Source organism: Cebus imitator, unplaced genomic scaffold, assembly GCF_001604975.1.
Source record: "Cebus imitator isolate Cc_AM_T3 unplaced genomic scaffold, Cebus_imitator-1.0 Scaffold42, whole genome shotgun sequence".
Lineage (NCBI taxonomy): Eukaryota > Metazoa > Chordata > Mammalia > Primates > Cebidae > Cebus > Cebus imitator.
The window spans coordinates 9732792-9759505 of NW_016107357.1; the positions used below are offsets into that span (position 1 = coordinate 9732792).

A 26714-nucleotide genomic window follows, 5' to 3' on the forward strand; every position below is an offset into this window, starting at 1 on the left:
TATCTTGATTTGCATGATGGTTTACAGAAGTTCACACAAATGTAAAAATCTGGCTATGGCCAGGGGTGAAGCAAGATGGTGAAATAGAAGCCTACACCATTCATGCTCCCCATTTTAAAAACTATCTGCAAAGAGAAAAGCACTATTACAAGAACCAAAACCCCAGTAAGCAATCACAATACTGGTTTTAACTTCGTATCTTGGAAAAAGGCATTGAGGAAGACAGGAGAGACAGTCTTAAATCATGGATGCCACCCCTATCCCCTACCCCCTTGGCAATGGCCATGAGGTATAAAGAGAGAATGAATATACTTCAAAGAGAGAAAGTGCAGGGACTCAGTGCTGCCCTGTCACAGCAGAGGATGAAGTTCTACTGGGCTCAGCCAGTGTTCATGTTTGGAAGGGACATATGACTAGCCTTAGCCAAAGGGCTAGTCAAAGCCCTATCCCAGCAGTCAACTAGAGTCTCCCAGCAAGCATCACCATTGCAACCTGAAGTGCTCCAGGGTCCTAGGAAAACTTCAAAGGCAGTCTAGAACACAAGGACTCCAATTCTTAGGCAACTCCTAATGCTTAGAGCCAGTGAACTAGGGTGGCACATGACCTAAGGAGACATCAGATGTCCATCCTCCCATGTGACAAGAGTTAAGACTCCATCTCAAAAAAAAAAAAAAAAAAATTAATAATAATAATTTTTAAAAATCAGGCAGAAATTCTACTGTTGAAAAATGCAACTGACATGTTAAAGAATGCACCAGGGTCTTTTAGTAGCAGAACTGATCAAGCAGAAGCAAGAATTAGTGAGCTTGAAAACGGGCTATTTGAAAATACACAGTCAGAGGAGAAAAAGGACAAAGAATGAAAAAGAACGAAGCACATACACAAGATCTCAGAAACAAGCCTCAAAAGGGTAAATATAAGATTTATTGACCTTAAAGAGGAGGCAGAGAAAGAGAGAGGGGTAGAAAGTTTATTAAAAGGATAATAAAACAGAACTTTCCAAACCTACAGAAAGGTATCAATATTCAAGTACAACATAGTTCTTTAAGTAGTAGCTAGAACAATCAAACAAGACAAAGAAAGAAAGGGTATCCAAACTGGAGAGAAAGAAGTCAAATTATCCTTGTTTGCAGATGATATGGTCTTCTATTTTGGAAAACCTAAATACTCCACACATACACAAAAAAAAATCTTATTCAAACTGACAAATTCAGTAAAGTTGCAGTTTACAAAATTAACATACAAAGATCAGTAGCATTTCTCTATTACAACATTGAACAACCTGAAAAGAAATCAAAAAAGTAATATCACTTACAGTAGCCACAAATAAAATTAAATATCTAGGAATTAAATTAGCCAAAGAAGTAAAAGATGTTTACAGTGAAAACTATAGAACACAAATACTATGGTCAAACAGCATAAGAAAAATGTTCTTGTTTCTTTGTCCCCTAAAAAAATGTAAAAATCCATCAAGTTATGTATGTGTGTATTTTTAAAAACTGAGGTATACAAACACATATATGAGATATATATAGAGAGAGAGACATCTACACATACACACACACCCCTCAACATACTGATGAAACACTGATGAAAGAAATTGAAAAAGGCACAAAAAACTGAAAAGATATTCAACGTTCATGGATTAGAAGAATCAATACTGTCAAAATATCCATACTACCCAAAACAATCTACAGATTCAATGCAATCCCTATCAAAATATTAATGGGATTCTTCATATAAATACAAAAAATAATCCTAAAATTTACATGGAATTACAAAAGACCCAGAATAGCCAAAGCGACCTCAAGTAAAAAGAACAAAACTGGAAGAATTATATTACCTGACTTCAAATTATACTACAGAGCTATAGTAACCAAACCAGCATGGCACTGACATAAAAACAGACACATAGATTAATGAAACAGAATAAAGAACCCAGAAGCAAATCTACATACCTACAGCAAACTAATTTTCAACAAGGATGCCAAGAACAGTAGGGAAAAGGCAGTTTCTTCAATAAACGTTGCTGGGAAAACCAGATTATCTATATGCAGAAGAAGGAAACTTGATCCCTACCTCTCACCTCATATAAAAAACAAATCAAAATGTATTAAAGATTTAAGTCTAATATATCAAAGTATAAAGCTACTAAACGAAAACATTGGTGAAAATCTCCAGGACACGGATCTGCACCAAAATTTCTTGAGTAATATTCCAAAGCACAGAGAACCAAAGCAAAATGGACAAATAAGATGACATCAAGTTTAAAAGCTTCTGTACAGCAAAGGAAACAATCAACAAAGCGAAGAGACAACCCACAGAATGGGAGAAAATATTTGCAAACTACTCATCTCACAAGGGATTAATAACCAGAATATACAAGGAATTCAATCAACTCTATAGGAAACAATCTGATAATCCAATTTTTAAAATGGGCTAAAGATTTGAATAGACCTTTCTTTCAAAAAGACATACAAGTGGCAAACAAACATATGAAAAAAGTGCTCAACATCACTGATCATCAGAGAAATGCAAATCAAAACTACAATGAGGGATCATCTCACCTAAGTTAAAATGACTTTTATCCAAAAGTCAAGCAATAACAAATGCTGATGAGAATGTGTAGAAAAAGGAGGAGATGGAGATGATTAATGGGTACAAAAAAAAAAAAAAATAGAATGACTAAGACCTACTATTTGGTAGCAAAACAAGGGGACTACAGTGAATAATAATTTAATTGTTCATTCTGAAATAACTAAAATAGTACAATTGGATTTTCTGTAACACAAAGGACCAACAATAATTTAATTGTCCCTTTTGAAATAACTAAATGAGTACAACTGGATTTTCTGTAACCCAAAGGATAAATGCTTGAATTTCCATTTTGAAATCACGTGGATGTCCAATTTTCCATGATGCAATTATTAAGCACTGCATGCCTGTACCAAAATATCTGATGGACTCCACAATACATAAACCTAGTATGTATCCACAAAAATTTTAAAAATAAATTAAATAAGGTCAGGCATGGTGGCTCACGCCTGTTAATCCAAGCACTTTGGGAGGCCAAGGTGGGTGGATCAACTGAGGTCAGGAGTTCGAGGCCAGCCTCACCAACATGGTGAAACCCGGTCTCGACAAAAATACAAAAATTAGCCAGGCATGGTAGTGAGCACCTGTACTCCCAGCTACTTGGGAGGCTGAGGCAGGAGAATCACTTGAACCCAGGTGGTGGAGGTTGCAGTGAGTCAGGATCATGCCATTGCACTCCAGCCTGGGTGACAAAACAAACTCCATCTCAAATAAAAAAATAAAAAATAAAATAAGAATGCTATGGTCAAATGGCTTAAGAATAAAATGCTATTACTTGTTTTGTACCCTAAAAAAAGGTAAAAATCCATCAAGTTATAGATGGGTATTATTTTTTTTAATTGAATGTGTGTGTGTACCACAATATACTTCAATTTCTTTTTTAATTTTAGGACCTCAATAAATATATTTTCAGACAAATAAAATCAGATAATTTATCATCAGCAGACTTACACTGAAGAAATACTAAAAGGGGCCAGACACAGTGGCTCACACCTATAATCCCAGCAATTTGGGAGGCTGAGGCAGGAGGACTGCTTGAGCCTAGATTTTGAGACCAGCCTGGGCAATATAGCAAGACCCCATCACTACAAGAAAATTTACAAATTAGCCAACCATGCTGGGCATATCTATAGTTTTAGCTACCCAGAATGCTGAGGTAGGAGGATCACTTGAGTACAGGAATTCAAGGCTGCAGTGAGCTATAATCATACTACTGTATTACAGCCTGAGAAGCAAAGCAAAACTTTGTCTCTAAATATAAAAAAGAAATACTAAAGGGAATTGTTAAGTCAAAAGGATAATGATCCCAAAGGGAAGTACATGAATGTGAAGAGCAGAGAAAATATAAACATGTGGGTAAATCTACATGAATAGGTACACTATATCCTTTGGGGTTTCAAATATATATGGAACTAAAATACATGACAGCAATGACCAAAAAAAAAAAAAAAAAAAAAAAAAAAAAAAAAAAAAAAAAAAAAAAAAAAAAAAAAAAAAAAAAAAAAAAAAAAAGAAAGAAAGAAAGAAAAAGAAAATAGGATAATTGGGAATTGGCAAAATATAAATTTACCAAGGATACATGTGGTAATCTCCAGGGTAACCCATAAAAGAAGATAAAATTAAGAAATTCATTGAGAGGGATAATTTAAAACATTCCATTAATCCAAGAAAAAGCAAGAAATGAGAGAAAAATAACAGAAAATGAGCAAAACTAACATAAAAAAGTAGTAAATAATACAATTACATGTCAACTGATTAAAAAACAAAACCTAATTATATTCTACTGAACAGCAAACACACCATATGTTTATAGAAAACTAAAACTAAAAGGATAGAGTAAGATATTTAATGAAAATATTAATAAAAAAGAGCTGGAATAGTTTTACTCATACCAGATTTTTAAAAATTTAAATCACAAAACACTATAGAGATAATGGGAACGTTCCATAATGATGAATGAGTTAATCAGCAGGAAGATATAACAATTGTACATTTGTTATCAGCAACAACTGAAAAAAATGAAGACATCCTCTCTCAAGAAATGATAGATAAAGCTGAAAAAAAAAGAAGGTAAGAATATAGAGGACTTAAACTAGATTTTGAACTTGACCTACCTGATATTTACAGAACACTGCACAGCAAATTTCAAAGGATTCTAATCACATACAGTATGTCTTTTAACCACTTTTAAATTACATTATAACTCAAGTAAAAACTTAGAAAATTTTCTAAATGTTTAGAAGTTTTTTTAACATTTAGAAATTTAAATTCATAGATCAAAAATTAGAAATATAAAATCATACTGTATTTTGAGCAAAATATATATAAATAACATATCAAAATATGTTTGCTATAGCTAAAACTGCTTACAGGAAAACATACAGCCTTAAACACAGATTTGAAAAGAAGGGCTAGATATCAATGCTATTTCAAAAAATTAGAAAAAGAGTAGCAAGCTAAAACCAAAGAAAACATTATAAAGTGCAAAAATTAAAGAAACAGAAAACAAATCTACAATAACAAAATTCAAAAGGCCAAAAGTTAATTCATGGAAAAGATAATAAACTGATAAATCCCTAGTAAGAAAAATTAAACAATGAGAGAAATGATCGATCTAGTAATAAGTTTTAAAAATCAGATGAAATGGATAAACCTAGCAAAACTAATTCATACATAGAACTAGTAATTTTATCACCATTAAAGAAATTAAACATATTATTTTAAACTTTTTCACTAGCAACCTCTGGTCTCAGATGGCTTCACCAGTTAAATCTTGTAAGCATATGAGGAAAAAAAATAACAATCTTCATTAACTGTTCTGCAGAACAGTAAAGGAGGGAACATTTTCCTCTTCTTCTAAGACGAGCGTAACAAAGATACCAAAATCTGATCAGAACATTAGAAGCAGGAAAATTACAGGCCAATTTATCTCAAGAACATAGGTACAAAGATCCTAACAACACACACACACACACAAAAAAAGCACACAAAGCCCATTGGTACATATAAAGGGGTAACACATCACAAGCCAACTGGGCTTATTTTAGGAATGCAAAGATTGTTTAACATCTGAAAATATAGCGCCTAATTCTACACATTAACAAAGTAAAAAAGTAAAACCATGAGTGTCCCAAAAGATGCAGATAAAGTATTGACGAAATTCAACAAAATTCCTGATTTTAAAAGTATAATAAGGTTGTTGGGTATAAGGTCAATAAACAAAATTAAATTCTACTTCTAACTACTACCAAGAAAACAATCAGGAAATGAAATTTCACAAAGAATTCTAATTAAAATAATATCAGATGTGGAGGTCTTCTATACTGAAGGAAAACTACAAAATGGTATTGAGAGAAATTTATAAAGTCCTAAATAAATGGAATAATATACTATGTGTATGGATTAGCTGACTCAGTTTAAGATGTCAGTTACCTGCTAACTGATCTCCAGTTTCAATACAAACTTAATCCAAATTCCTGGAAGCAGGGGAAGGGGGAGAGAGAGAGAGAGGGAAAGGGAAAGGGAGAGAGGGAAGAGAGGGAGAGGGAGAGGGAAGAGAGGGAGAGGGAGAGGGAAGAGAGGGAGAGGGAGAGGGAGAGGGAGAGAGGGAGAGGGAGAGGGGGAGAGAGGGAGAGGGAGAGGGAGAGAAAGAGAGAGAGAAAGAGAGAGAGAGAGAGAGAGAGAAAGAGAGAGAGAGAGCGCGCGAGCGCGAAAGGGTGAGAGAGGCTGCGTGCACGCATGCAAATCTGTATATTTACAAGTGAGTCAAAATTGAAAAATTGATTTTAAAATACTATGCAAATATCCTTTGGGAGGCCAAGGTGGGCAGATCATTTGAGGTCAGGGGTTCGGGACCAGCCTGATCAACATGGTGAAACCTCGTTCCACTAACAATACAAAAATTAGCTGGGCATGGTGGTGGACGCCTGTAATCCCCACTACTCAGGAGACTGAGGCAGGAGAATCTCTTGAACGGGGGAAGCAGAGGTTGCAGTGAGCCAAGATCACACCACCACACTCCAGCCTAAGGAAGCGTGGGAGACTCTGTCTCAAAAATACATACATACATACATACATACATACACACATACATACATACATACAATACTATGAAAATATCAAGGGAGAAGAGATGAGGGGGAGAAAAAGGAAGTCAGAGTATATACACTACCAGGTATCAAGATTCCTTATAAAGTAGAATAAGACAAATAAATAAACGAACAGAACAAAAGAGAGTCTAGAAACACACACATATTTTCACTGATATCTGAAGTACATGTGAAAACATGAATTAGAAAAAAATTCCAAGTAGAAATATTTCATTCAACACTTTATTTTCTGAGCAATCATATCAATCACAACAGCACAATCACATCGATCACAACTTAACCAATATTGTTTAACAAAGTAATAATACTTGTTAAATTATCTCACAACTGTGTTCAACAGCTTCCAAACAATTAGCAGATCTATAAAATCTTAATCTCTTACCTCCCCAAAAGCTCCTCGACCAATCACCTTTAGTATTTCAAAGTCTTCTCTATGTAATCGCATTTGTTTCACTTTAGAAGTAAACGGTTTAGCTGAAACGAAAGAGCAATATCAATTATTTTCTTAATAAAATGTGATACAAATTAGATATAAATAATAGTTTCTTATTTACAAAAAAATTCAAATTATGATTTAAAAACTGTCAAAAAGAGTAAACAGATTTAATTTCCCTAAGAAAACAACGTTATTTTCTTTTATTTCTTATATATAAATTACATTTTTGGAAAGAAATGTATGTTTAAACTCCAAATAACATATGAAAGAAAGCAAAGCAAGAGGGATGTAAAAATGAGACCAGTTTTAACATTCTCTCAGCATTAAATGTATATTTTAACACAAAGGTCTAAAAAGTAAAAGCACATTTCATGGCACCAGACAGCTCTTCAGCAATTCCCACCAAGTAAATTCGTATTTCTTTCACATTCATTCATTCTTTTAAAATGCTTTAGCAAATGTCTACAGCATACAAAGCATGGTGGCAATAACTGGAGTTTTTAAAAAGTTGATTACAATACGGTACTTTCCTTCAAGAAGCTCTCAGTCTTCATTCAGAGACAAGTATGCATATATGAAGACACAAAATTTAATAATATGATAAAAAATGCTTCAGAATTAGTGGGAATAGAACACTAATTATGTGGATACTAATGCTTCACACAAAGGCGATAACACATAAATTGAACCTTGAAGACTAAATAGAATCTTGCTCCTTTGCCTGGGTTTGACAGAGTAGATAGATACTCCAGGCAAAAGGGAACAAGATAAGCAAATGAAGGGAGGCAAGGAAGTGAATTTGGGGTGCTAATGGTAAATAATCCATGGTTCAGAATTGTGAGAAGAAATGCAAAGAAATAAGAGCAAGAAAATGGAAAAGGCTTTGAATGTCATTAAAGGAATTTAGATGTAATCGTATTCATATTTTTAAAAGGTAAATTAACATTTTTTAATGATTAGAGCAATTATATATTCTGCTGCCTCTAAGAGAAGTTTAGACCTGTCTCCTTTCCTCTCCTCAGGTCCCTCTTTATGCTTTTTTTTTTAAAAAAAAAAAAAAAAGGAGTTGATAGGATTAAAAGATCGTAATACATGGGTGTAGCTGTGCTCTCCTCTCTCCCTTCCATGGAGCCAGAATGTGATAAGATCAAAGATACATATTTGAGCATTAGGAGAGTGAAACAGATAGGTCATACAATTTGCTTTGGTTTAAAAGTATGCATTTAGCCCTAACTAGCTTGGAAAAAGGGTACTCTGCACTGCTTAGCCAAGTCTACTAGAGATTTCTGTATCTGTGTTTTAGATTGTAAGGAAAGGAAAGAGATAGGATTTCTATCTGGGATTCACACAACAGAGAAGACAAAGAGAAAAAAATTAGCTGGACGTGGTGGCACATGCCTGTAGTCCTTAGCTACTCAGGAGACTAAAGCCAAAGGATCACTTGAGCCAAGGTATTCCAGGCTGCAATGAGTCATGATCACACCACTGCACTCCAGCCTGGGCAAAATAGCAAGATCCTGTCTCTTAAAAAGCAGTAATAAAAGAATAAATAATAACAAATTTCATTTGAAATAGCATCCAAAAGTATATAGTACTTAAGGATAAATTTAACCAAAGAGGTGAAAGACTTGTACAATGGAAACTTTGCTTGTACAATACAAAATGTTGCTGATAAAAAATAAAACTTTATTCATTTATTAAATAAATGAAAAGGCATCTAGTATTCTGGATTGGAAGAAGATTTAATATTGTTAAGATGATAATAGTACCCAAAGCAATCCACGGATTCAATGCAATCCTTATTAAAATTACAATGGCATTACAAAAATAGAAAAATTCATCCTAAAATTCATATGGAGAGAGAGAAAAGAATGGGAAAAGTAGTTGCAAATCATGTATCTACTAAGGAATTAATACAGAAATATATAAAGAACTCCTACAACTCAACAACAAAAAAAACCCCAATTCAAAAATGGACAAAATAAACATTTCTCCAAAGAAGACATATAAAAATGAAATAAACAATGAGTTCATGTCCTTTGCAGGGACATGGCTGAAGGTGGAAGCCATCATTCTCAATAAACACACGCAGGAGCAGAAAACCAAATACCACATGTTTTCACTCATCAGTGAGAGCTGAACAATGAGAACACATGGACACAGGGAGGGAAACACCACACACCGTGGCCTGTCCGGGGCTGGGGGTCAAGGGGAGGGAGAACATTAGGACAAATACCTAATGCATGCAGGGCTTAAAACCTAGATGACAAGTTGATAGGTGAAGCAAACCACCATGGTACATGTATACTTATTTAACAAACATGCATATTCTGCACATGTATCCCAGAACTTAAAGTAAATTATATTTATATATATATAAATATATATAATAAGATACATAAAAATGGCCAATACGCATATGACAAGATGCTCAGCATCACTTATCATTAGGGAAATGCAAACCAAAAACACAATGAGTTATCACTTCACAACCTCTACAATAGCTGTAATTTTTTTAAGTTAATTAAAATAAAACAGAAAATAGCAAGTGATAAAGAGGATGTGGTGAAATTGGAACCTCATACATTGCTAGAGGGGATGTAAAAAGTTACACCTCCTTTGTAAAACAGTTGGGTAGTTCCTCAACAAGATAAACATAGATTTACCAACATATCCCAGCAATTCCATTTCTATGTACCCAAGAGAATCAAAAGAGGAGATTCAAACAGATATCTGTGCAATGATATTCATGACAGCATTGTTCACAGTATCCAAAGTTAGTAACTATCCAAATGTCCATCAAGATATGAACAGATAAACAAAATGTGGGAGATATACATATATATACACAGATATATGTATATGTGCATACACATGTATACATCTACACACATAAATCCATACGTGTATACACATGTATATATATACACGTATATATGTATACATGTATATGCACACACACACCCCAGTGTGTTAAGTAGCCCTAAAATGAAGTTAAAGTCTGATACATGCTACAATGTGGATGAATCTTGAAAACATGCTAAGTAAAATAAGCCAGGCATTAACAGAAAAATATATTATTTCACTTATATGAAATATCTAGAATAGGAAAATTCATAGAGACAGAAAGTAGTTTGAGGTTACTAAGGGCTGGGGGACAGGAGAATGAAAAGTTATTGCCTAATGGTTACGGAATTTCTCTTTGGATAATGAAAACATTTTAGAAACAGATAGTGATGGTCATTATATAACATTATAATTTAAACAATGAATTGTACATGTAAAAGTGGTCAAAATGGCAAATTTTATTATATGTATTTTACCACAATTTTTAAAAATTAGTAAGATACCATTGAATTGTACACTTCAAATGTATGAACTGTTTTGTACGTCAATCATGTCAGTAATGCTGTTTTAAAACAAAATAGGAAGATGCTGGGCACAGTGGCTCATGCCTGTAAGCCCAGCACTTTGGGAAGCCATGGCAGGTAGATCACCTGAGGTCAGGAGTTCAAGACCAGACTGGTCAACATGGTGAAACCCCACCTCTACTATAAATACAAATATTAGCTGGGTGTGGTGTTGCATACTTGTAATCCCAGCTACTTGGGAGACTGAGGCAGGAGGATCACTTGAACCCAGGAGGTGGAGGTTGCAGTGAGCCAAGATCATGCCACTACACTCCAGCCTGGGCAAAAGAGCGAGACTCTGTCTCCAAAAAAGAAAAAGAAAAAAAGAAAAAAAAAAGGAAGAAACCTTTTCCAAAAATTACACACAAGTTTGACAAGGTGGGTGATACATACATGTCTATTAGAACTAAAATGGGGCCAGGAGTGGTGGTTCTTGCCTGCACTTTGGGATGCCAAGGCAGGTGGATTGCTTGAGTCCAGGAGTTCAAGACCAGCCTGGGCAACATGGTGAAACCCTGTCTCTACAAAAATACAAATAGAAAAATTGGCTAGACGTGGTGGTTTGTGCCTGTAGTTTCAGCTACTCAGGAGACTGAAGTGGGAGGGCCACTTTAATCCAGGAGGTGAAGGCTGCAGTAAGCCGAGATGGCAACACTACACTCTTGCCTGGGCCACAGAGCGAAACTCTGTTTTAACAACAAAAACCTAAATTGAACTAAAAATGGGAGCCTGACTATGCCTCCAAATAAATAATTAAACACCAACTTTCTATACTTAAAAGAAGCTTTGATTTCTACTATATCACAAAAACACAAAACAAAGGTATCATTAACCCGTAACTTAGTTCCTCTGCAGGCTAAATCAGAAATCGAGCAAAAGTATGCTGCAGAGCTGACACTTCAGGTAAATTATAACTGACTATTCTAATTTGGGGTAAATATGAACAATAAACAATAAATATTAAGAATATTAAGTGTCTATAGAGCAGTATACAGTTATCTTGTCATATGACGATGCCCTAAGTAATATAAAGAAAATGAACCAAAACAAAGCTAAGGGTTACACAAATCATTACTGAGCACTCCCCATCCATAATGTCTGGGACAGTTTAAAAGGTGACAGTTTAACAAGTGATAGCTCAGAGTTCAGAAATTCAATGATAGAACCAAAAGAACATGTAACAATTAGTTAAATATTTCTTATTTCTATTTTGCATTTGAAAAAACTATTCATTCAACTGATTCCCGAAAAAAGTTCATGAGCAATATTTAACAAAAGTGTTTTCATACAAAGGTATGTTCTTAAAAATTATATCCACTAAAAAGCCCATTTCAAGCACACTGTATGATTAAAATAATTTTGAATATAAAAGACAAATTGCAAGAGACTTTATATTCATTACAACAATTGAAAAATATTTAACAATCACTATACTATTGCTCCCAACAAAAATCAAGGACATAAGAGGTATCAATCAGATCTGTTATACTGGTAAATAAATAACATGCTATTCTAAATAGATGCTATTAGTGACATTTCACAAAGTACTACGTACATCATCTAATGATGACAATACCTTGACTTTCTTCAGTGCTGTATACTTAAATGACTTCATTTGTGGCACACACTTTCTGAGGTACCTCCCTCCCATTTTTCTGAAAATCTCCCTGTCAGTTCTCAGGGGTGAGCCAAGTGCATCTTGTGAGGCCTCATTTAACTAGCCAGAGTTAAGTACACCAAAGTGGAAACCTGACCTAAGTTAGGGGACAAACAATTTAAAACCTAACTCAGGGGCAGTCTCTGCAGATGATTACAAAAATTAACATACAAACTCAGCAAGTGTTGCGGCAAACATCCTACTATGAGGCTAAAAGCAAAAGAGAAAATCAGTTCCACATAATGAAAGAGAAAAAACAGATGCACAGATAAAGGCAAAGACAATGAGTAAAGGCTTCCTTACTCCTGGGGTTCCAGTGATTCCTGACATTTGATTGCATCCATGCCTTGGATTCCCCGAACACTCCTGAATCTTATGCTAACTACTTAGTTTTCAGCTTACAACTAGACACAGTTAGCTTCCAAACTAATACATAATTTAGTTATCATAAAATTCCATAAGGTATATATTATTAACCCTCATTTATTAATATTATAAGGCCTAAAGATAGTACGTGACTTGCCAGCCAAAACCTGACTAGTAAGTCACAGTACTACTGTGACACAGCTAGCTCAGAAAAGGACACACCAACTTGGAAGTAATAGCTTGGATGTAACAGTTTTATGTAAATTATGACTTGTCCTAACTTCAAGAACATGATGTAAAAATAAATAAATAAAATAGAATCCTTTAATCATTGTCTTAATGTACTCCATCTTTAAAAGTGCTTCTTGGCAAAAAAAAAAAAAAAGATTTAGTAATAACAAACTTTCTGTGTGATAATAACAATCTTAGCAGGCATTATTTTATTGGGAGCCATCTAAGCCAAGTACCATACCAAGAACTTTCCATTTTACAGAATAAAAAAAAAAAAAGGTTTAGAAAGATAATATGAATTGCTGAACATTACATACCTAGTAAGTGGCAAAGACAGGATTAAAACTCAGATCTATCAGGCTCCAAAAGCCTTTCTAATATAACAAGTTGCCTCTTTATTCCCAAAAGCATTGAGATAAACACAGATGCTGAAATTAAGAGATCCAAAAATGAAATAATTCTAAGTTAAATAAAAAAGATCTTTTTGAAACTGAAAAGAAGAAAGTATATTTCTATCTGAGTTCCTAACACACTGCCTGGGGTTCATTGTATACCGTGTAATGAACACATAAATGAATAATTCTAGAAGAAAAAGAACTCAAAGTCCCAATATGAAATGCCAGGTATACCTTGCAAGGTCCATCTTTCTCCCTGCTCTATGTAGCCCAAGATCCAAAAACAGAGTCTCCTTCAATTCTCCCATCCAACCTCCTTCCTCCCCACAACTACTGGCCGGGTGGTAGGAACACAGATTGCAAGCCACTAGTGATAGCTACCATGGTGTAAGAAGGAAAGTCCAATAGAAAGAAAGGGTGGAAAGGCAGAGGCATAAGTGAGAAGATGAGGAATAAAGACAGAGTCTGAAGGAGTAATGTAAGAGACCTGGAAGAGAACAGAGTGCTGGAGCAAGACATTTTAGCCTTCCTTTCACCCATTATTTTCCTTCTTCCCCTTCTTCTCGAATTTCTTCCGTGGGTTTCCATTCTACCATTCTTCCTCTTCCTTATCCTTTCTACTGATGCTAATCTGTAGTGGAGTAACAGAAGAATCTGGAACCAACAGTAGGGCAGGGAAAGAGAATAATTCACACAAAAAGACTAGAAGAGATTAGGTAACAATGAGAAAAAAGTAGTTGCTAAAGCCATGTTAAAATTGTTATCAATTATATTAGGCTCTATGTCTAAATTCTGCAAATAAAATACACTACGTATTTTTAAATTGATATATAGTAAAAGATTATGAAACAGTCCGGGCGCAGTGGCTCATGCCTGTAATCCCAGCACTTTGGCAGGCTGAGGCAGGCGGATCATGACGCCAAGAGATTGAGACCATCCTGGCCAACATGGTGAAACCCTATCTTTACTAAAAACACAAAAATTAGCCGGGCATGGTGGCATGCACCTTTGGTCCCAGCTACTCGGGAGGCTGAGGCAGAAGAATCGCTTGAACCCAGGAGTTGGAGGCTGCAGTGAGCCAAGATTGTGCCACTGCACTCCAGCCTGGCGACAGAGCAAGACTCTGTCTCAAAAAAAAAAAAAAAAAAGACCATGAAATATACCGTGACCATAATAAGTTACACGAAGAACAAAGTTAAAGGTGGTACATTTCTAAGACTTTTAAAAATCACAGACGCATGAAGATAAATACAGTATTATTCACCTTTAAGCATCAGTATCTTTCATATTAAAGTTTTTTAACTTTAACAATTTTCCTCAAATCACTTTTGGCCGGTGTAGTGGCTCATGCCTGTAATTCCAACACTTTGGGAGGCCCAGGTGGGCAGATCACTTGAGGTCAGGAATTCAAGACCAGCCTAGCCAACATGATGAAATGCTGTCTCTACTAAAAATACAAAAATTAGCCAGGCATGGTGGCACACATCTGTAATCCCAGCTACTCAGGAGGATGAGGCAAAAGAATCACTTGAACCTGGGAGGTGAGGCTGCAGCAAGCCAACATCGCGCCACTGTACTCCAGCCCGGATGACAGAGTGAGACGCTGCCTCAAAAAAAATAAAAAAATAAAATAAAATAAAATCATTTTCTAACACAGAAAAGCTAAAATATTATAGTTTATATAATATAGTAGTTTATATAATAATTTTTTAATGGTTACGCCTGTATGGTATCAATTAGTCTGCAAACAACTGGAAATTTATTTCAACCAAGGTTCTCTTAAGTCTTCATTATTTGTGTGCAACTCCAGAGAAAGTTAATTTACATCAATTTACAGTTTAGTGGTCACGATCAGGGAAATTGATACTCTCCCCCACTGACTATAACTCATTGCAGAGGCAATTTAGAACTTTTCTTTTATGCCCACAATACAAGATAAACCTTGCCGACATCTCACTACCTCAAGAATCAAATTTAAATGAAGTATCCAGGAGTAGCCTAAAGAATGAGTGTAATATGGATAGATCTTGGTCTAAATTTACACCTCGCTCTGCAGTAAAGTATAGTAACTCCAGATACATGTTCCACAAATGCAATAATTTCTATTCTTTGGTTAGTCAGTACAGAATATAATTCATACTTCCTGAAAGCAACTTTGTCTATTCATGAAGACAGTTGCTTTTTATTTGCCTTTGTCTTATTTTGAATACATAATCCACAGGTTTACAGACTTTTTCAATGAATACATTTCAACTTGTATTTCATCAGCAAACATTTGAGAGAATGTTATTTCATAGGTTAACTATTTTTAATTCTCTGTTGGTCAAGTTAGTAGTAGAGGGCAATTTTCTTATAGAAAGCAATTCCAAACATAATAAGCAGATGCTTGCCAGCATCAATAAGCTATAAGCCTTGTCCTTCTCCTTATATCTGAGGATCACATACTGCTTTAATGTCCATGTCCTCAAACAACAGACACAAGGGCTTACTGGAAAGAAAAAGATTACAGGGTGAGATTCGTCATTCCCCCACTCCAAAAGGTAAAAACGTTTCAATGGCTATGTTTTCAAATAAGATTTATACCCTGGCCGGGCGCGGTGGCTCACACCTGTAATCCCAGCACTTTGGGAGGCTGAGGCAGGTGGATAACAAGGTCAAGAGATCGAGACCATCCTGGTCAACACAGTGAAACCCCGTCTCTACTAAAAATACAAAAAATCAGCTGGGCCTGGTGGCGTGTGCCTGTAATCTCAGCTACTCAGGAGGCTGAGGCAGGAGAATTGCCTGAACCCAAGAGGTGGAGGTTGCGGTGAGCCGAGATCACGCCATTGCACTCCAGCCTGGGTAACAAGAGTGAAACTCCGTCTCAAAAAAAAAAAAAAAAGATATACCCTACAGTATCCTTTGAGGTTTTCTTAATAGAATAAAACATATATTTTAGGAGAGTTAATGATTTAGTTGGAGTGGGGAGAAACAAGTCACAGAATTTTCAAAAAGTGTAACAATCCAGTTAAGAGTATACATTAATTAATGTTGCCCTAAGTTTTATCAGTTTTTAAAATTTGTTCTTAATTTCAAGGGAAGAGGCTTTAACATAAGAAATAAAATATATGCCAGTCCATTATCTACATATTCTTCATCGTGGCCATGAGGTCTTTCAAGCTTTCACCAGAATCTTCCACTGTTACCTCGGTGACAGAATCTTCTTGCATTTTTGGAATTGTGTATGTCACTGTAATTCCTTCAGGTTAGTCTGGAACTGGACCTGAAGAATTGTTCAACTCTTCTTCTGAAACCTCAGATACCAGCTAATTACCCCACTCATTATCTTCATGGATTATCTCTTCCTCTTCTTGTATAACCTCTTGTTTGGGCAATCCTGTAACCTTTTTCTTATATTACTCCTGCTGCTTCCTGCAATTTCTGTCACCACACTGAAGATTTGGCTTCACGGACATAGCAGGAAAAAAATCCTGCACTGCATTATATCCAAGGTAAAGCTAACAGTACCAAAATTTAACAGAAACTTTAACACGCTTTGTACTAAGATCCCAGGAACCACTTCCATAGTGGAAGGATGACTGGCTACACAAACACCAAAGCATGCAAATGCTGCACACTTTGGCATCCATCAGCCCTGAGGTGTTGGTTTGATTGCTGCTGAGTAGCTCTGAGACCTTGAGAAGTTATTTAAACAGAAAAGGCTTAATTTCCCTACCTGTACAGGTACCTACACCTCATAACCCTCACAGGGTCATAAGGATTTTATAAGCCAATTTATGGAAAGTAGTAAGTACAGTACATGGGACATTAAAAAGATTCAAAAATTATTAACTTATATTACAATCAGAACTTCCCATCTATTTGATCTTGGGTATATTGTCCTTTAGACCCCAGTTTCTCCTTCTCTCTGAAACTAGAAATACTTATACATAATAGTAAGAATAAAACATTTTAAGTGAATGCCTTTCTTCTAAGGAATTTTTTTTTTAAACTGATGGTCCAAAGAAGGTCTCCCTTTGAGCTCTAACACAAGCATTCAGGAGACAAGAAAATGCCTAATAATATCCCAACAAAAATGCCATCTCTTAAACAGAGAAAGAAAAAAAAAATCCTCAAGAATTCAGGGGATTAAGTCCACTTTGTTCACTACTTTAAACCCTGTTACTTTGTAAGCTACTTTTAAACAAATGAATATTGTAATGTGGCAGACTGCCTAGTTACCTAACGACTATTCTTCCCTTCTTCCTCACTGACAGACCCTATTTCTGCGTAGTGGCAATTTGTTTTACCCCAGATGATTAATTATAATTGGTATATGCCAGTCATTGTAAGCCCTTTCCCCTTTTCCATTGTTTGGTCAGGCATCTGTGTGAAAGTTGCTTTATATTATTTTGACCAATAATAGAAAGGGCCTGAGAGCTTCTGGAAGGGTCTTTTCCTTAATGAGTAAGGAGAACAAAACGGAAGCCCTTTCTCAAATGCTCTTTCTACTCTAGCTATTAGTACAATGATATTGTCTTTTAGGAGCTGGCTTGTACCATGAAAGGAAAAACAGGAGAGCTTCAGAGGCCTGCCAATCTAATACTCTGACACTGCTGAGCCAGAGAACCAACTTCAGGATTGCCTGCCTCAACACTTCTAATTTGGTAATAAATGTTCTTGTGTTTTTGGTCACTGTTAGTTGTATTCTCTGTTATGGCCAAGCAAATGCTGTTAAAAATATTAAGCATAAAGCCAAATATAATTCCTTCCAGTGGAAAGATAATCTTACCTGGAAATTTTGCTCACTAGTCTATAACTTATCTCCACATCTGTAAACTGAAACTACACGTGTTTGTGGCACTTTTTCTCAATTAGGCTATCAGAATAGAATTCATAATCTCCAGATAAATTCCATTTGACAAGCTTGGCATTTTATGTTTTGCATACCAACTTGTCCAAGACGCACAACAAAGTATGAAGATAGGTAGCATTACTAGCTTCATTTTACATGAGAAAACAAAAGAATTTAAGTTATATGACCTAATTTACTGGTTTTTTTGTGGTTTTTTTTGTGTGACATAGCTTCGCTCTTGTTGCCCAGGCTGGAGTGCAGTGGCACAATCTCAGCTAACCGCAACCTCCACCTACCAAGTTCAAGTGATTCTCCTGCCTCAGCCTCCTGAGTAGCCAAGATTACAGGCATGCGCCACCACACCCGGCTAATTCTGCATTTGTGGTAAAGCCAGGGTTTCTCCATGTTGGTCAGGCTGGTCTCGAATTCCCGACTTCAGGTGATCCACCCACCTCAGTCTCCCAAAGTGGTGGGACTACAGGTGTGAGCTACCGTGCCTGGCCATATTTATGTTTTTAAACTAATTTCTGACAATTTTGCTGGCCCTTAAATACTCAAATAAATAAAAGAACTAGGATTCACTACCAGACCATCTAGTATACACTCTTTAGCATGAGATCAGAAAGAGCAGGAAAATATTAAAGTTGCTGGGGAAGGAATAAAGAAGTAAAACTTTAAATGTCTATAGAAGGATATTACAAGATTACGAAAGAAAAGTTAAGTCACTCTAATGTATCACATAAAGTTTGGTCCTACTAAGAAAATGCTTAATTTATACATTTTTATAACAAAATAGATTTTGTTTACGTAAGCTCCTTCAGCCAAGAATTCACATTTAAGTGTTGAATGACAAATGATTCATGAATTAAATCTCTACTATATCCATCTCAGTTCTAATCAGTTACTAAAATATATAACAGAATACATAATTCTACACAATGAAATCACTTTGGGAATCCAATGGTCTCCTAAAACTTAGATGGGATCATCTACTAGAAGGCCTGTGAGGGAGGGAAGGAATAGTATTATAATATTATAATGTTTCAGAAATATTTGCTGACCCTTAATCATTTAAAAAATGACAGACTAATCTATTATCATCTGTCATGTATGCAACTTGCATAGATGCCATCAGATAAAAGGCCACAGATACCTGTTAATGAATATCTATACCTGTCAGACAGGCGATTCTCCAGGATATTTTAGTCCGTTTTCACACTGCTATAAAGATACTACCTGAGACTTGGTAATTTATAAACGAAGGCAGTTTAATTGACTCACAGTTCCACACACCTGGGGAATCTTCAGAAAACTTACAATCATGGCAGAAGGTGAAAGGGAAGCAGGCACCTTCTTCACAAGGCAGAGGGAGAGCAAGCAAGTGCGGGAGAAACTGCCACTTTTAAAACCATGAGATGTCATGCGAAATCCCTCACTATCACAAGAACAGCATGGGGGAACTGCCCCCCATGATCCAATCACCTCCTACCAGGTCCCTCCCTCAACACCCAGAGATGACAATTCAAAATGAGATTTGGGTGGGGACACAGAGCCAAACAATATCACCAGGAAAAGATATGGCAGAAAGAATCTTGGACCATTCATACTAACAGCATGTATTGTACACCTACCATGTCCCAGACACTGAAACTAGTACTGATTACTTAATCAAGTATGTCAAAATGGCCAAATTGTAGGCAAAATGTATCTAATCTCTGAAAAGTAACATTTATTTTAAAGTTTTTCTTAAGAGAAACCCTAATGTGATACTTGAAGTTAACAATTGTTTCTGAAGTTCAGATGCAAAAGGAAATGCAGAATAATCAAGAAAAAATTTTAAAACACAGGTGTTTTTATTGGAACACAGCCCCATCCATTTTTTTATGTGTTGTTTTCAATTGCTTTCATGACATAAGGGCTGAGTTGAATAGCTGACACAGAGACTATGCAGCTCACAAAGCCAAAAATATTTACTGTAGCCATTATAGAAAGTTTGCCAATTCTGTATTAGTCAGTTTCTTCACCAATACCAGATTATATTTTTACTATAATTTATTAGTTTTGATATCTGGCAGGTAAGACCCATCCCCCACCAGGGTGTATATAAATATAAAATAATAAATAAAACAGTGCGATACGGGGAAAGAGACATACCCATTAATACATATTTATATGTGTATTTTGTATGTGTGGGTGTACGTGTGTGTGTGTGTGTGTGTGTGTGTGTGTGTGTGTGTATTTTTAAGACAGGGTCTTGCTCTGCCACTCAGGCTGGAGTGCACTCATGTGATCACAGCTCACCACAACCTCAACCTCTTGGACTCAAGCGATCCTCTCACCTCAGCCTCTGAAGTAGCTGGGACCACTGGCACACGCCACTACACCTGGCTAAGTTTTGTATTTTTTGTAGAGACAGGGTTTCGCCACATTGCCCAGGCTAGTCTCAAACTCCTGGACTCAAGCGATCTGCCAAACTGGGCCTCCCAAACTGCTGGTATTACAGGCATGAGCCACTGTGCGCAGCCCATATTTATATTTTTATTTTTAAAAAGTCTGAAATTAGGAAAGAGACTAATTCAGGGGTTGGCAAACTTCTTCCATAAAGGCCACAGTAAATATTTTAGGCTTTATGAGCTCTTTAGTCTCTGTGCCAATGACTCAACTCAGCCCTTGTATAATCAAAGCTAAAAAAACAATAGGTAAACAAATGGGTGGGGCTATGTTCCAATAAATCTTTGTTTAAAAAAACAAGGCAGTAAGCTAGATTTGTCTCGTGTGTCAGTCTACTGACCCCTGAACCAAGAGAACAATAAAGCAGAAATGGGCTCAGATATAGATATTTTAAATGGGGAAAAGATGAACTATTTGGAAAAAAAGCTTTAATTCATAACTCACATAACTCAAAATATAATGCCATAATTAAAGAAATTTTTCTTAATCTATAGTAATATTAGGAAAAAATAATGGAGCATATTCACACAATATTGAAATGAAAAAAGCTGTTTTAGCAACACAAAGCCTTGGGCCAGAAGTATTAACAATAAAAAGATTTGCCTATATAAAAAACAAGTTTCCTATAAGGTAAAAGATAACACAGCAGCTCAGCAAAGCCTCTGCAGGCAGACAGTGACTAGGCTGCCTCCTCGATGGGCAGGGCAGCCCTGATAAAAAGGCAGCAGCACAACAGAAACTCATAAATAAAGCCCTAACTACCCGGGACAGAGCACCTGGGGAAAAAAAAAAAATAAGGGGCTAGGGGTGGGGGGTTTATGAGTTCTGCTGCAGCAGACTTTACCTGCCCAGCAGCTCTACATGAACAACAGAGATCACAGCTCAGCACTTGAGCTACTATAAAGGACAGACTGTCTCCTCAAGCAGCTCCCTGACCCCCGTATATCCAAAGAGTCACCTCATAAAGGAGAGCTCAGACTGACATTTGGTGGGTATCCTTCTGGGACAAAGATAGCAGAAGAAGAAACTGGCAGCAACCCTTACTGTTCTGCAGCCACTACAGGTGATCCCCAGGCAAGCAGGGCCTGGAGTGGACCTCAGCAGTCCTACAGCAGAGGGGCCAGACTGTTGGAAGGAAAACTAAGAAACAAAAGGAAATAACTTCATCATTAAGAAACTCGACGTCCACTCAGAGACCCAATCTGAAAGTCAACAACTTCAAAGACGACAGGTGGATAAATCCAAAAAGATGGAAAGAAACCAGCACAAAAAGAATGAAAGCACCCGAAACCAGAATGCCTCTCCTCCTGCAAGGGATCACTACTCCATACCAGCAAGGGAACAAGGCTGGATGGAGAACGAGTACGATGAATTGACAGAATCAGGCTTCAGAAGGTGGGTAATAAGAAACTTCTGTGAGCTAAAAGAACATATTCTAACCCAATGCAAAGAAATTAAGAACCTTGAAAAAAGATTTGATGAAATGCTAACGAGAATGGACAACTCAAGAGAGGAATATAAGTGAAATGATGGAGCTGAAAAACACAACACGACAACTTCGCAAAGCATGCACAAGTTTCAACAGCCGAATTGCCCAAGCAGAAGAAAGGATATCAGAGGTCAAAGATCAACTCAATGAAATAAAAAGAGAAGGGAAGATTAGAAAAAAGGGTAAAAAGGAATGATCAAAGTCTCCAAGAAGTATAGGACTATGTGAAAAGACCTAATCTACATTTGATAGGCATATCTGAATTTGATGGAGAGAATGAATCCAAGCTAAAAAATACTCTTCAGGATATTATACAGGAAAACTTCCCCAACCTAGCAAGGCAGGCCAATATTCAAGTCCAGGAAACACAGAGAACCCCACAAAGATATTTCTCAAGAAGAGCAACACCAAGGCACATAATCGTCAGATTCACCAGGGTTGAAATGAAGGAGAAAGTGCTGAGGGCAGTCAGAGAGAAAGGTCAGGTCACCCACAAAGGGAAGCCCATCAGACTCACAGCAGATCTATCAGCAGAAACCCTACAAGCCAGAAGAGAGTGGGGGCCAACATTCAATATCCCTAAAGAAACAAACTTTTAACCCAGATTTTCATATCCAGCCAAACTAAGCTTCATAAGTGAAGGAAAAATAAAATCCTTTGGAACAAGCAAGTACTCAGTGATTTCATCAGCACCAGGCCTGCTTTACAAAAGCTCCTGAAAGAGGCACTAAACATTGAAAGGAACAACCAGTACCAGCCACTCCAAAAACATACCAAATGGTAAAGAGCATCGATACAATGAAGAAACTGCATCAACTAACGGACAAAACAGCCAGCTAGCATCAAAATGGCAGGATCAAATTCACACATAACAATATTAACCCTAAATGTAAATGGGCTAAATGCCCCAATCAAAAGACACAGACTGGCAAATTGGATAACATGCCAAAACCCATTGGTGTGCTATATCCAGCAAACCCATCTCACATGCAAGGATACACAAAGACTCAAAATAAAGGGATGGAGGAAGATTTACAAAGCAAATGGAGAGCAAAAAAGAAGCAGGAGTTGCAATTCTCATCTCTGATAAAACAGACTTTAAACCAACAAAGATCAAAAGAGACAAAGAAGGACACTATATAATAGTAAAAGGATCAATGCATCAAGAAGAGCTAACGATCCTAAATATATATGCATCCAATACAGGAGCACCCAGGTACATAAGGCAAGTTCTTAACGACTTACAAAGACACTTAGACTCCCACACAATAATAGTGGGAGACTTTAACACCCCATTGTCAATATTAGACAGATCCACGAGACAGAAAATTAACAAGGGTATCCAGGACTTAAACTCAGACCTGGACCAAGCAAACCTAATAGACATTTACAGAACTCTCCACCCCAAATCCACAGAATATACATTCTCCACAGCACCACACCACACCTACTCTAAAATTGACCACATAATTGGAAGTAAATCACTCCTCAGCAAATGCAAAAGAACGGAAATCATAACAAACAGTCTGTCAGACCACAGTGCAATCAAGTTGGAACTCATAATTCAGAAACTAACTCAGAACCGCACAACTTAATGGAAACTGAACAACTGGCTTTTGAATGTTGACTGGATAAACAATGAAATGAAGGCAGAAATAAAGATGTTCTTTGAAACCAACGAGAACGAAGACACAACATACCAGAATCTCTGGGACACATTTAAAACAGTCTCTAGAGGAAAATATATAGCAATAAATGCCCACATGAGAAGCAAGGAGAGATCCAAAATTGACACCCTATCGTCAAAATTGAAAGAGCTAGAGGAGCAGGATCAAAAAAAAACTCAAAACCTAGCAGAAGACAAGAAATAACTAAGATCAGAGCAGAATTGAACGAGATAAGAGACACAAAAAACCCTTCAAAAAATCAATAAATCCAGGAGCTGGTGTGTCGAAAAGATCAACAAAATAGACAGACCACTAGCCAGATTAATAAAAAAGAAAAGAGAGAATAATCAAATAGATTAAATAAAAAATGATAAAGGGGATATCACCACAGATTCCACAGAAATTCAAACCATCATCAGAGATTATTACAAACAACTCTATGCACATAAACTAGTAAACCTGGAAGAAATGGATAGATTCCTGGACACTTGCATGCTCCCAAGCCTAAACCAGGAAGAAGTCGAAACCCTGAATAGACCAATAAAAGGTCTGAAGTTGAAGCACCAATTAAGAGCCTACCTACCAAAAAAAGCCCAGGTCCAGATGGGTTCACAGCCAAATTCTACCAGACATACAAAGAGGAGCTGGTACCATTCCTTCTGAAAGTATTCCAAATAATCCAAAAAGAGGGAATCCTTCCCAAATCATTTCATGAGACCAACATCATCCTGATACCAAAACCCGGCAGAGGCTCAGCAAGAAAATAAAATTTCAGGCCAATATCCATGATGAACATAGATGCAAAAATCTTCAATAAATTACTGGCAAGCCGACTGCAACGGCACATCAAAAAGCTTAACCACCATGATCAAGTAGGATTCATCCTGGGGATCCAAGGCTGGTTCAACATGCACCAAGTCTATAAATGTAATCCACCACATAAACAGAACCAAAGACAAAAACCACATAATTATCTCAATTGAGGCAGAGAAGGCCTTTGACAAAATTCAACAGCCATTTATGCTAAAAACGCTCAATAAGCTACGTACTGATGGAACGTATCTCAAAATAATAAAAGCTATTTACGACAAACCAACAGCCAATATCGTACTGAATGGACAAAAACTGGAAGCATTCCCTTTGAAATCTGGCACTAGACAAGGATGCCCCTTACCACTCCTATTCAATATAGTACTGGAAGTTATAGCCAGAGCAATCAGGCAAGAAAAATAAATAAAGGGTATTCAAATAGGAAGCGAGGAAGTCAAATTGTTACTATTTGCAGACAACATGATTGTGTATCTAGAAGACCCCATCATCACAGCCCAAAATCTCCTGAAACTGATAAGCAACTTCAGCAAAGTCTCAGGATACAAAATCGATGTGCAAAAATCACAAGCATTCCTATATACTAATAATAGACTTAAAGAGAGCCAAATCAAGATTGAACTGCCATTCAAAATTCCTACAAAGAGAATAAAATACCTAGGAATACAACTAACAATGAACGTAAAGGACCTCTTCAAGGAGAACTATAAGCCACTGCTCAACAAAATAAGAGAGGACACAAACAGATGGAGAAATATTCCATGCTCATGGTTAGGAAGAATCAATACAGTGAAAATGGCCATACTGCCCAAAGTAATTTACAGATTCAACGCTATCCCCATCAAGCTACCAATGACCTTCTTCACAGAACTGGAAAAAAAACACCTTAAACTTCACATGGAACCAAAAGAGAGCCCGCATAGCCAAGTCAATTCTAAGCAAAAAGAACAAAGCTGGAGGCATCACACTACCAGACTTCAAACTATACTACAAGGCTACAATAATCAAAACAGCATAATACTGGCACCAAAACAGAGATACAGACCAATGGAACAGAACAGAGGTCTTGGAGGCAACACAACATATCTACAACCATCCGATCTTTGACAAACCAGACAAAAACAAGCAATGGGGAAAGGATTCCCTGTTCAGTAAATGGTGTTGGGAAAACTGGCTAGCCATGTGCACAAAGCAGAAACTGGACCCCTTCCTGACACCTTACACTAAAATTAACTCCAGATGGATTAAAGACATAAACATAAGACCTAACGCCATAATAACCCTAGAAGAAAATCTGGACAAAATCATTCAGGACACAGGCATAGGCAAGGACTTCATGACGAAAACACCAAAAACATTGGCAACAAAAGCCAAAATAGACAAATGGGACCTAATCAAACTCCACAGCTTCTGCACAGCAAAAGAAACAGTCATTAGAGTGAATCGGCAACCAACAGAATGGGAAAAAAATTTCTGCAGTCTACCCATCTGACGAAGGGCTGATATCCAGAATCTACAAAGAACTAAAACATATTTATAAGAAAAAAAACAAACAAGCCCATTCAAAAGTGGACGAAGGATATGAACAGACACTTTACAAAAGAAGACATACATGAGGCCAACAAACATAAGAAAAAATGCTCATCATCACTGGTCATTAGAGAAATGCAAATCAAAACTACATTGAGATACCATCTCATGCCAGTTAGAATGGTGATCATTAAAAAATCTGGAGACAACAGATGCTGGAGAGGATGTGGAGAAATAGGAACACTTTTACACTGCTAGTGGGAGTGTAATTTAGTTCAACCTCTGTGGAAGACGGTGTGGCGATTCCTCAAGGACCTAGAAACAGAAATTCCATTTCACCCAGCAATCCCATTACTGGGTATATATCTAAAGGATTATAAATCGTTCTACTATAAGGACATGTGCACACGAATGTTCATTGCAGCACTGTTTACAATAGCAAAGACCTGGAACCAACCCAAATGCCCATTGATGATAGACTGGACAGGGAACATGTGGCATATATACACCATGGAATATTATGCAGCCATCAAAAACGATGAGTTCGTTTCCTTTGTAGGGACATGGATGAACCTGGAAACCATTATTCTCAGCAAACTGACACAAGAACAGAAAATCAAACACTGTATGTTCTCACTCATAGGCGGGTGTTGAACAATGAGAACACAGGACACAGGCAGGGGAGTATTACACACTGGGGTCTGTTGGGGGAA

At 36.7% G+C, this 26714-nt stretch overlaps 1 protein-coding gene and 1 pseudogene across 18 annotated transcripts in view; both read right to left on the minus strand.

Moving 5' to 3' along the window:
• Positions 1 to 26714, minus strand: part of CDC42BPA (CDC42 binding protein kinase alpha) — a 330073-nt gene that overhangs the window by 262822 nt on the left and 40537 nt on the right. For 17 of the 18 annotated variants that reach the window (XM_017526457.2, XM_017526468.1, XM_017526469.1 and 14 more), the window contains exon 2: positions 7087 to 7178. In XM_017526457.2, the coding sequence (XP_017381946.1) occupies positions 7087 to 7178 (92 nt within the window). Of the gene's footprint in view, positions 1 to 7086; positions 7179 to 26714 lie in introns of those variants that run through there. The other variant, XM_017526472.1, reaches the window with a different exon arrangement.
• LOC108302754 lies at positions 16243 to 16827 on the minus strand (annotated as a pseudogene).